The 13,463-nt window shown below is 36.1% G+C and overlaps 1 protein-coding gene across 2 annotated transcripts in view; it reads right to left on the minus strand.

Moving 5' to 3' along the window:
• pcdh1b (protocadherin 1b) overlaps positions 1 to 13,463 on the minus strand; it is a 177,814-nt gene that overhangs the window by 30,335 nt on the left and 134,016 nt on the right. Inside the window, exon 5 of one of the 2 annotated variants that reach the window (XM_084430738.1) lies at positions 2,632 to 4,235. The exons of the other annotated variant lie outside the window; for it this stretch is intronic. Coding sequence (XP_084286864.1) covers positions 4,180 to 4,235 — 56 coding nt within the window. The 3' untranslated portion in view covers positions 2,632 to 4,179. Of the gene's footprint in view, positions 1 to 2,631; positions 4,236 to 13,463 lie in introns of those variants that run through there. 2 annotated transcript variants of the gene reach the window in all.

The following is a 13,463-nucleotide window of genomic DNA, read 5'->3' on the forward strand; positions in this document are numbered from 1 at the left end:
TCAACGTTGTTTATTTGCTTATACAGTGCAGGGTGATTGAAGGAAACAAAACTATATTGCTTTGATATCATTTGTACTCACAATTATGATTTAAGTAAACTTAAACCTGATTACCACTGGAAAGGATCAGGAAACAAGGATTTTTATGGGGCTAGAAAAATGGCAAAATATTGCGTATTTGTAAAACTTGTTGCAAACTTATTTTCTATGTATATTTTAGAAATAGAATTGTATATGAATTCTAGACATGACATTTAACAAAATTGCTAAATTAAATTGCTTTGTATTTTGCTGCTGAAGCTGCAAATTTTATCGGAATATTTAGTTAATTTCACCTCACCAAAAATATCTACAAAATCTAACAAATACAGTTAACATCTAAAACTCAAATTTAAAAATTCTAAACTTTAATATACAGTACATCATAAAAAAATAAAAAAAATAAAAAAAACTTGTCAAATCACATCTAGAATTCAAATGTACAAACTTTAAATTCAAAACCATGGAATGTTGCAAAAACAATGTGTCACATTTAGATATTTGCACAAAAAAATAAAAAATAAATACTAGCCCCATATTTTTTTTTTTCTGAGAATGCGTTGGACCAATCGTATTCCTTTAAAAAGAAAAAAAGTGAGAAGCTCAGATCTTCTCTAGAGGAGCTGTAGCTCTGGTGGACAATGATATATATCATTAATTAGGCCTGCAAGTTATGGTTTAATTAAATTCAGTTGGATTTTAAATACCTTCAGTTGCTAGCTGACATCACCGCTATCTCTCACAGCCCACTCGTACACACATGCACGATGTGTTTGTGCAAGGTGTGAGTGGAAATACAAAAAAGCATGTCTTTCATCTTGTCATCAAGCTCTGCCTGAATTAGAACGTGAAAATAGAGTCGCAGTTTCCTGGGATGTGTTTTGTGATTACTGCTACTACACCCTCTCAAGCAAAACACACGCACAAACACACACACCTGTACCCTCACCCTGCACTCCTTTAATGATCCATTCAATATTGTTTTGGACCTTAAATACCACTCAGAAATAGGGATAGCAGTAACAATAGCTCTATTGATTTCTTCCTGCTGAACAAAAATGCCACATTCTGTCGTGTCTCTCCTTGACCACCTTTTGGGTACTGATATGCAAATGCCGGAGTGTTGTTCTTTTCGCTCTGAGAAAGGAAAAAAAAAATGTTGTTGATCGCTGCTTTATGATTCAACAGAGACTGTGAAGAAAAAAAAGAAAGAAAAAAAACATAAGCACTGTCTATTTCAAAAACACATTTACAGTTCACCTAAATAACAATTCAAATGTGTTTTTGCATTATGCATTTTTGTCTTTCATCAGCTCTTGTCTTCTTTTGCAGTTGTCATATTCGACATTCTCAGTTTCTTGTGACTTATAAAAGACTTATAAAAAAACACCATCAAGATTACTGGTTACTATGTGTAGAGTTTTTTTTTTTGTTTTTTTTTATCAATTTAATGCATCCTTACCCAAATGTATTAATGCATTATATAAAATATCAAACCAAATACATTTCTTTTAGAAAAAAGATTACACAGACCTAAAGTGAAACTTTTTTTTTACTTTCTGATTTCATTCTGTACCTACAAAATTTGTTTGGTATTAATACTAGTTATTTATCTACAGTGCTATGCATAAGTTTAGACACCCATACTAAAGTTGACTAAAAAGAGGAATAAAAAATCATCTTTTGGAAACTGAACTTAATGCCTTAATTTAAAAAATTAGGAAAAATCCAACCTTTAAGGACACCAATTTTCTTTGTGAATGAATAATGTATCGTAAATAAATAAATGTTCTTCCTTAAAATACAGGGTGCATAAGTTTGGACACCCCTATGTTAAATTCCCATAGAGGCAGGCAGATTTTTATTTTTAAGTATTTAAAAAAAAAAAAAATTAGGATACTATGCATCCTGATAAAGTTCCCTTGGCCTTTGGAATTAAAATAGCCCCATATCATCACATAGCCTTCACCATACCTAGAGATTGGCATGGTTTTATTTCAGTTAGCCTAATAGCTAGTTTGATTTGCATTGAGAGATGATCTTATGGAAAGTACCCCATGCCAATCTCTAGGTATGGTGAAGGCTATGTGATGATGTGGGGCTATTTTAATTCCAAAGGCCAAGGGAACTTTATCAGGATGCATAGTATCCTAAAAAATAAATTTAAAAAAATACTTAAAAATAAAAATCTGCCTGCCTCTATGGGAATTTAACATAGGGGTGTCCAAACTTATGCACCCTGTATTTTAAGGAAGAGCATTTATTTATTTACGATACATTATTCATTCACAAAGAAAATTGGTGTCCTTAAAGGTTGGATTTTTCCTAATTTTTTAAATTAAGGCATTAAGTTCAATTTCCAAAAGATGATTTTTTATTCCTCTTTTTAGTCAACTTTAGCATGGGTGTCTAAACTTATGCATAGCACTGTATAATCACTGTATACTAGGAAATGTATGAAGTACCTAGGAGTATTATGCCACTACCATGATACATGACTATCGTGATCATTTAGTACCATAGTATATGTTAAAATACCATGGTATCAGCATCTAATGTCATCACATTATGTTTTGTTTGTTCTGTTTTTTATTTATTTATTGTTTTATGTCAATCCAAAAACAGCTGGTCTCATGCATTTAAACTACTCATCTATTAGTAAAACCACAGACACAGCAAGTGGATGTTGATAAGTCCATTTATTGTACTAAAAATGGCTGAATACAAAGTACATTCACAAGAACAGCACTTTCTGCTAGACTGTCTGCAGTGCCGACAGAATCTCTATCACTGGCTTAATGTAAGTAAATGACTCATGACATTAATCTAACCTTCCTATCTACTGCTTTTGTAATCACTGTCTTAGACATACAGAGAAGTCAAATTCCATACTGTATGTGATCATAAAATAACTTTTCACATTACGGACGTACTGTCAGGTGTACCATATATTCATATATATTTGATAAATATCATTCAAAGCTAGTTACATATTTACACATTCCCAATGTAGAGACGGAGGAACGTCAATGACTACAATATTCACATCAGTATGTGTTCTCAGTTCAAAGGCAAACGTGTATTTGGCGTCTGTGTTACATTGTGGCACAGTCATTGGTGTGAGGCAAAGTGGTCATTGCCTTCATACGAGAGAGAGAGAGAGAGAGAGAGAGAGAGAGAGAGAGAGAGAGAGAGAGAGACTGGAATGAAGTTTATGTTACAGTCAAACAATCTAATTAACAAATGTGACTGGCTGATACTCTATGGCACTGAGCTCCGTTTGGTTAGCCAACACAGAGATAATGTTCTCACCTAAGCATAATCTTTGCTCTTGCTTCTTTTCACTTAGGGTCTTTTAGAGGGGAGACGAGAATGAGAAAAGGGGAAAATATAAACTGAAATGTGAAGTCTTCATTCGATTCGGCTGCAAAGCAGTCTTTCCTCTTTCTCATAAACCATTCCCCGTTTTTTATGTACTGTAGCAAGATGAGAAAGACTGAGTTATGGGAGGAAAATAGCATTGCCATATTTGATAAGAGGTCAGAGTGCATTAGAGAAGCTATTGAGTCCTCTTAGGTGGTTTTTCAATTAATATGAATGGTCTGGCTGTTGTAGAGAAAAGAGGACAGAGAGTGAGGAGAGTGAGGAGAGTATATTGAAAAGGAGGAAGAAGGACAGAGGAAAGACATACCTACCAAACCTTGGGTGATTGCAATGATAGTAAGACTCCAGTGCGGTTCAAAGAGGACAGGAGAAGAGAGGAAGGGGGTAAGTCCATATAAAAGAGTTCATAGCAAAGGGAAGAAATGCACAGCGGAGGAGAGGCAAAAATGGAGATATCACAAATCCATTAGTCCAAATTTCTTGCAGTGTCCTTAGACGAAAGATATCCGCTCCCAAAAAGCTACGGAGGAAAAAAAACGTCATGGTTGGGGTGACAAACATCAGCGGACAGATGCCCATTTTCAGTCAGCTTTTCCTTTCCGACTTTGTCCATTTGGTTTTCTCATTGTTTATGTGTGAAAAAGGTAGTTATATATATATTTAAGAGATGAAGAGATATGTGAAATGGCAATCTGTGACAAGAGGCAAGCTCTGTCACAGAGCAAAAAGAAAAACCTTTTGGAAAAAGAAGAATGTTTAAGGCAGTCTTTTTTGGCCGGCCCCCTTCTCTTGGTCAACGCCCGTTACTGCACCTACAAGAGGATAGATACGACTTACTACTCACGTACTGGAACGCAATACATTCCATGCAAAATATTTCTATTGAAAATAAATAAATATATATTAATAGTGCAATTAAAACATATATTTGGACGAATATGTGTAAACAACATTAGGTGGTGAGAAGAGCAAGGGGGCAAGACCAAAAACCTGCTCTATCCATTCAAAATTTGGGATTAGAGCTCCTTTACTGTTATCAATTATTACATTTATTTTGCTGTAATGAACAGTTTTACATTGTAACTGTATATTAATGCCATTTATGTCACACAGAGAATGTACAGAACTTTTTTTGAGGGTAAGTTGTCTTTGCAAAGTTCATTCAGAGACTGATTTGAACAAACCTGCCCCCCTATAGTCCACACTTTTATGACAGCACTGCCCAGATGGCCATGCTCCCGGTTGTTTTTTTCTCTCTGTGCTGTTGACAATTACAATATATAGAAACCTAGCATTATTATTGCCAGGAAACACAAAATGAAAAAGTCTTAAGTCCCCAAAAAGTTTCCATACAATCCCTGTTACTCATCGCTAAGATACAATGTTGAGATAGACTCGTTACACAAAATAGAGCAACAGTGACTACGCTATTTTTCCACAACAGTTCCTGCTGGCCACACTGCTTTTTACAGCCAATGACTGATCCAGAGGTCTCTCACAATGTTAGGACACAGACTCCTTTCGCAGTAGGCACAGCTTGCCTACCGGGTGCAGATCAGCAGGAGAAATGCAACTGACATTTCATCTCATCAGTAGGCAATGAGGCACTGCACAGTAACAGTTTCAGCCACTGCTTCACTGTACCCTGCTGACACAAACACCAGCTGCTGCAATCTGTCCAGAGACCAGTGCGCGCCTTACGGATCCTGCATGTCACTAATGCAGACACAGACTTTTTATCACTGCATTAAAGGTGACGCGTTGGCTTTGTATTCAGGACTGCCTGCTGCTGACCCATCGTTTTTGATGCGCAGGTGTAAGGTGCGGAAGTTATGTAATGCAAAGTTTGAGATTTATTTAGGATGATTTAAACTTAAATGTACGCAGGGCTCAACAATAAGGATGGCACACGTATTATATACATTTCACATAATATAATATTATATAAATATATATTACTCTAAAATAATAATAAAAAAATCTGAGAAGCTAATAAAATCTCATTGAGCCCTGCTTTTACTTTTTTTTTTTTTTTTTTTTTTTTTTTTGAAGGTGGACAGGAATGGAATGCAAGGATAAAAGACGAAGGACATAACATAGGCTGTATAAAAGAAATTATACAGTGAACATGACCATAATTCTACTATTGGATACAATATGTTTTTTTGTTTTGTTTTTTTTTACGAGTGCACATGCACATATATACACACAGTCATTGGTTTATGGCTTCAGGTGCACCCAACAGGGCTTTTAGTGGCCTTGCTCAAGCTGTTTTCTCAGATCTAATCACTGAGACAAGAGCCCTTCCCTAATCCTGGTCCTCACCTCTGCAACCTCGACATCTGTCGAAGTGTGTGTATGCAGACAGGCCCGTGAGTGTGTCGGGTAGCATCTGGGCCTAATGAGGCTCACAGCCTGCCACTGCACCCGTTTAGCTCCTTCCCATGAGCACCTGCGTCAGAGGTTACCTCCTGACGTGATGTACCATTGTTGTTCTTGCAACGGGATCCCTTCCACCCCTCTCAACCCAATGATTTTCAATGAGGTTTGACTCTATAGATGGATGACCACAGAGTTATCTCAGTGTGCAAGGTTTATACTCTAGTCATCAAAGATGTTACAACAATTAGTACTTTTTTTAAAAACGTAGACCGACACAAAATAAAGTGTTAAAATAAGTGAGAGAAATAAAAACAGACGACGAGGGAAAATAGGTACAGTACCATTAAGTTTGGGTTGATGACATTTTTTTTTTAAATGACCATAAAATGATGGTCTTCACTGTCACATGATCCATCAGATATATAATAACTGTGTTTATATATATAAATGCAAGGTAAACTTCTGATAGATAATTCTGTTTGAATTATGGTCTAAAACATGGTTCACACCACTTACATCAATGAGGGACTGATTCACTTTTTTTAATATTCAGTTTTAACCATATATTAACTGCAGTTCTTAGTAAAGTCACCGGCCAATTGCATGCCGTTTTATTTACTTTATTCCAATTTTTCCAATGTGCTTTTTAAGCCATTCCCCAAAAACAACAACAAAAGGATGACTTTTTCCAATTTGACAACAGTCCCATATATGTATCTGCTATCTATTATTGGATGTATTGTGGTAAAATAAATCAAAGTTAACTAACCATCTGCTTACAGTGATCCCTGTACACCCCAGCCAGCTGGCTTACTAAATTACACATCCTAATAAAAACATTTTCTGGTAAAATAAAATAAAAAACAAACAAAAATAAAATTTGCAACTATTCAAAAGAAAATTAGAGGCCTCCAACCTTGTTCTGATTATTCACAATGACGACACATGGGGATAATCAACAGGCGCTTGTTCAAAACCTTTAACAGGAAATGGAGTAAAAAGCGTGTTACACCAAAGGCAGATGGCCGCAGTAAGTGGCAGTGTGACTGTTGCCTGAGCGAGATGCATTTTTCTGTTGTTAGCACTTTAAATAATTGTGCTGAGGCTAGTGAATATTTGCATAAACACCACTTAAACATAGCTCAAGAGCTCTAATCCCACACCAAACAGTGTGAAAGAGAGAGATATGGAATACATTGAGACTGAGAGGGAAGGAGAGATTGCAGAGTGATTTGCTTATTTTCAGGCATTTAAATAAGCATGCTGGAAAATAAAGCAAATAAAATACAATTCTCCCCTATATTTTTATTTACTTTTTTGCATCCAATTTTTTGCAGCATAGCCAGCAAACCAATAAGTCTGCCCGAACGCATTCGAGTAAAACAACTAAGCTGTCTGTCAAAAATGGCAATAATGACAATTTTGGATACGGGGTCAACTTTCATTCTCCCTCCTGCTATCTGTCTTTCAGAAGGAGGATAAATGGTGCACCGGCGTCTGCCTGGCAAATGTGATCATACTTGCACTGACGCCTCATTGTTTGTTGATGTCTTTATTTATCTCTTCCTCCATTCGTCTACTTTCTTAGGGCCATTATTCATGTTGTCTAACAATCATAACCGAGCCGTTCATCAGATGGCTGAAAATAAAACCGTCTCTGTCTAACTAGGTGCGAACAAAGTGTTGGCCTCACAAAATCTCCATATCCTCCATTTCGTATCAACAGCTGAATGACAAGTGATTTATTGCTGCGGAAGTGTCATAGCAACAGATTTTATGAGACGACGATGAACTGATTTGTGGTCTATAGACAATCTACTGTCTGAGAAACGTTTGCTTTGACAGCAGTGCGACTATTTGTTTGCTTTATGACTGGAGCAGCTACAGGATTTGCTTTAGTGGCCTTGCGATACTTCAGACAGTCAGCAGTCACTTGGCTCGGCAAAAAGTTCAGAAATCCTGAACTTCATTAAGAAGCTACGAGACATTCAAGGTCCTTCTTTTGTCCAGGCGAACGGCACTTTAGTGAATTCTTTTCTGTACTGTGAACCATACGGCTCTGTGAGAGACATGTTATGGGCAGTGCGGGGGAGGTTTGAGGGTCGACCGCATAAGTAACATTTGTTATTAATTCCACACAGTGAGACGACGCAGCATGGATGCACGTTAGACATGTGCGTGTGCCATAGGCCCAGCGTGGCACATTGAAGCATAGTGAGGGTACCTGGTTCCAATGGGAGACAGTATGTGTGTGTCTGGGTTTGCCTTCCAAAACCCATTGAGGGTGCCTAGGAAAGGGGATGCACCCTTGGCATCACACAGGGTACAGCAGCTGTCGTGATGGCCTATCCGTAACACCGTGTCCTAACCAGACGCGACATGACACTGCGATATGCGATAAAAGGTATCTTTTCAGTGTTAATCAGAGTTTTCGACAACGATACGCGACAAGTATGTGCAATGCCACAGCTGGAACTATAACATACAAAGTATGACAATGATAATATCATTTAGTGATTGTGTGCTTTCTTTATTGTTAAAAGAATTGAATGTGCTTGAATACATTTTGCTTGACCTTGATCATAGCCTCTGAAAGTGACAATGGATAATTCACCTCAGATCTGGAAAATAAAGGCAACAAGAACGTTCAAACTGTGAATTCAACGTAAACAAACAAGCGTATTCTATGTCAAAGATGGTTTCAGTCACTCACTATGTAGTTTTATTCATTTTAAAATTGTGTAATATTTATGAATTTGATTATTTACTTATCCATTTCTGTGTAAATGCAGATCACTTGCAGAGAGAGCCCGCCCAGCGCCCACCCATGCTTCTGATTGGCTGTCATTTTGATTGATATTGTTGCTCCTCATAGTTGTGTTGCGTCTGGTGTGGACAGACAAACTACTTGTATCTGGAATCGTATTGCAACACGGACACAGTGCCAGTCAGAAGCTTTATTCGGACGAGATTATTATTATTATTTTAAGTTAATTATGAACAGAGAACATCTGTGATGTATTGATTAAGACTGATTCTTGTTACTAAAATCACGCAACAGATTTATAAGGAATTATTTTCAGTCATGGAACGAATGGACCTGAGTGAGGGTACTGCCATATTTTTTTTTTTTTTTTTACGAAGCTGTGAGGGATAGAAGTACAGTGTGTTCAATGGATCGCACTATTGAAACATACTGATTGTTCAGATGATGAAATGTCTTTCTGAAAAAAAAATCTGTAAAAAAAAACTAAAAGACTGGAAGTCAATCCCTGCAGCATCGTTTTCATCCGCGTTAAATGCAATATGATATCTAACCTAAGGTCTATGAATCAGTGTTTTTGAACGAATCAATGAATGAGTCAGTTACTCACTTGTTAAGACAGTCACTTGTTGGCATAACGATGTAACTTGCAGAAAAAGGGTGCAGCAACAATCCCACCACTATATATAGGCTATATATATATATTAGGGCTGTGAAAGGATTAATCGCATCCAAAATAAAAGTTTGTGTTTACATAATATGTGTGTGTACTGTGTATAATTATTTTGTATTTCTAAATACACACATGCATGTATATATTTAAGAAAAAATTGTTATTTATATATAAAAATATATATATATATATATATACAGAATATACATGCAAATATTTCTTAATTATGTACGTGCATGTGTATTTATATACTGTATACAAAATAATTATACACAGTACACACACATATTATGTAAACACAAACTTTTATTTTGAATGCGATAAATCGCGATTAATCTTTTCACAGCCCTAATATATATATATATATATATATATATATATATATATACATATATATACATATATATACACACTTTATTATTCTATGAACCTTACATCACGTTACATTACTGACAGTTAATAATAAAAATAAAAATAAATTACTTTATAATTAAAAATTCACAATGAGCTGATCATTTTGTACTATACATAGTACCTCATTAAAACACCATACATCACAAAAGAAAGAGAGAGAGATAGAGAGAGACATATACATATATATACACACACACACACATATATATATATATATATATATTGAGAGAGAGAGAGAGAGAGAGAGAGAGAGAGAGAGAGAGAGAGAGAGGGGAGGAACTCATTAAGGAGATGCTCATACCTGTCTTTTTAAACTAGATGAAAGCAATAGTAGAACCGACAGCTTAAACTTTGCACAGAAATTTGCCCAAAAAAGTCTAAATAATTTTCTTCTTTCATAGTCGGAATAAATCTGAATTATATTTCTCAAATTACCATAGGTACAGTCATTTAATTGCTCTTATTTTTCAACATAAAAAAAAAAAAAACTTTAATTTAACTCACGTCTTAAAGAAAAACCGGGGGCTATAAGATTTTTCTCTTTAGCCAAACCCAACAAGCATTTAAGTCTTATTATTAAACTATTTCTGCATTATGAAGACACTGAAATGTCAAAGTAAAATAAAATCAATGTAAACCCTAGTGCATATTTTCTCAATAACATCATAAAGTTGTGTGTCTACTGTATGTGTGCGTGAGCCTAGTTGAGATGCCGCACAGATAGTTCATCCATGAGCGCTCAGCTGTAACTGCCATGATGTCAGAGGATCTATCCAGCCCAGAGACAAAAGTACTGTGAGTGACTGTTTAGAGATCCAGGCGGCACTGACAATGCCTCTGTGAAGGGAGGGGGAAAGATTCTGTAACTGTCGAAGCACCGGATCTGAAAGAGACTTCTTAGACTGCTGGAGTGTTTCATGCATTCCTCTTTCATTCGTTCTGCACTTCCTGCTTTGGATTTTCTCAGACGACAGCTCACTCATCAGACTCTGTAAAGAAGTGGCTGATACAATAAAGGCAAGGTTGTCTAATCGTGTGGCCAACTTCGTCTCCATGCCAACATATGACTATTAATCCTCTTAGCTAGCACTGGGTCTCTTCATCTCATGTTTTTATGTCTACCTCCCTCTCATCCTTTTGCCATCCTCCGTTTTTCTTTCCTACGGATTAAGTATTTATGGGACAGGGGTTGTTTAAGCTTCATGTTGAGCCAGATGTCAAAACTTTTTTTCACTGCTCTATAGAATACTCGGTTTTGAATGGCCAATTGCAGTATTTTGTAGTGAAATATTTTGTTAAACATTGTTCAAGGAAAGGGATTGCCTTCCTAACATGTGTCATACATATACATGTTATCACATGCAATCTCACCACGCCATCTCGCCACTACACTTATAAAAGACACCAATATTTAGTAAATGTATTATTGTTAATTATTGATTGACAAAAATCTTGCACCAATTAATATTGTTCATTAGCCTAACTAGAGTTGCCAAGTTGTGCAGCAACTTATTGCATTGATATATAACATGCGGTCGCGTGTCACTGCAAAAAATGCTTTCTTAATTAGTATTTTTGTTTTGTTTCCAGTCCAAAAATCTAAAAATTCTTAAATCAAGAAGCGTTTACTAGATAAGTAAAATGTCATAAGAAATTTGATTTTGTTTTAAGATAAAAAGAAAGTAATTTAAGTAATTTTTGCTTAAAACAAGCAAAATTATCTGCCAATGGGGTAAGAAAAATAATCTTGGTTTCCATTTGAATTAAGATTTTTTTTCTTGGTTTCCATTCGAATTCTGATTTTTTTTTCTTACCCCATTGGCAGATAATTTTGCTTGTTTTAAGCAAAAATTACTTAAATTACTTTCTTTTTATCTTAAAACAAAATAGAATTTCTTATGTCATTTTACTTCTCTAGTAAACGCTTCTTGATTTAAGAATTTTTAGATATTTGGACTGGAAACAAAACAAAAATACTAAGTAAGAAAAGCATTTTTTGCATTTATCAGTATTTTAAAATGACTTTAAAATGAGAGCGGTCTCATCGAATCAGGATTTAAAACTGTTTTAGAATCAGTATGACTGACTGAATGCACATTACCACTTACATATTTCATTTATCTTTGCTAGTATTCATTGCAAAAGCTATCTGGAAAACTGTCAACTGTCATTGTAGGCTTCTGTAAAAAAAAAAAATATATATATATATATATATACTTTTAAAATAGTTAAAAACATCTAGCCCAGAAAAATAAAAAATAAAAATCAATAAAATTTTCACAAGGATGAGGTTTTGGTGATCACACAAATCTACAGAGTAGACGGTAAGAGACTGTTTCCTTCCTGCCACTGGCTTCCACTCGTCAGATCACAGTCTTTAAAAACTCTTTGATCACTAGAGACGAGAGAAAAGTGAGAGAGAGGCAGCTAATTGCTTGTTGACGGAGATAAAATCCATGTTTTTCACATGAACTGGCATCGGTCATTAAACTGACATGCTTCGTTAACAACTGTGCATTCTGTTGCTTTCCATTGCAACAAATGTTAACAGTGAAGACCGCTGTCAGATACCGACTACAAACCTGGTTAGACCTCAATTAGATATTGAAAGCTTTGATCAATTTATTTATTTTATTTCCTACAGTTTGAGGTATTCACTTGGTTTTCTTCTCCTTTTGCTACCCTGGTTCTACCTTGGGATGTCCATCCCACAGTAACTACAGGTTGCACCAGCTCCAGTTTGGATCCAACCTTTGCAATGTTTTCAGGAGACACTGACAATTCTGAACATTTCAGATGATGTTAACTTTGGATTGACATGAAAAACTTTCAATTATCCTAATACTGTAATATTATTCTTATATTGTAATCATTACAAGCACAAGTTGTAGTTGCTACCTAAGGGCCGTGACACACCAAGAGCCGTCAGTGAACGTCTGTGGGTTTTTGCTGTGTGTTTTCTTCACGTCCGCTCTAGTCTGGAGTGTTTCATACATTCCTTTGTTATGCACTTTCTGCTTTGGATTTTCTCAGACGACAGCTCACTCATTAGACTCTGTATAGAAGTGGCTGATACAATAAAGGCAAGGTTGACTAATCGTGTGGCCAACTTCGTCTCCATGCCAACATATGACTATTAATCCTCTTAGCTAGCACTGGGTCTCTTCATCTCATGTTTTTATGTCTACCTCCCTCTCATCCTTTTGCCATCCTCCGTTTTTCTTTCCTACAGTTTAAGTATTTATGGGACAGGAGATATTGATTGAAACCGTTTTTAAATCGTACCTTTTTGTTAACATATGATCCATTACAGTGTACAAAACAATCTTCACAAAATGGCAGCAGCTGCGTTTGTATGAAACAAAAGATAGCGAGTCTGCGATTACATAATTAAATAACTGTACACAAAATACTGACTTGAGTTTTAATAGCCTATTTTATTAGCTCACCAAACGCAAAACCTCCACGAGGAAAAACTGTGCCTAGCGGGCGTAAAGCACCAACATCAGTTATCAGTTCTTACCGGTTGTTATCAGGGGATAACATATCACTGGATGGCACGATTGACCAATCAGAATCAAGTATTCCTCAGAGCCGTGTAATAAAGATAGTTGTTTCCTCACACGCAGGTGCAGAACACACATGCTAGTAGGCAATCGCCTGTAGACCTTTAGACCTCAAGCGCATCTTTTTAGCCGATGCGAAGCGACAACACAGTCGGCTTTTGTCGCTGATAGCTGTTTGACGTCGGCTTTGTGTGTCATGGCCTTAACACGTTCATTGTGTTAGCTTAACTGAATAATGAAG

The sequence above is a fragment of the Rutilus rutilus genome, assembly GCF_951802725.1.
Source record: "Rutilus rutilus genome assembly, chromosome: 14".
NCBI classification, from domain to species: Eukaryota; Metazoa; Chordata; class Actinopteri; order Cypriniformes; family Leuciscidae; genus Rutilus; species Rutilus rutilus.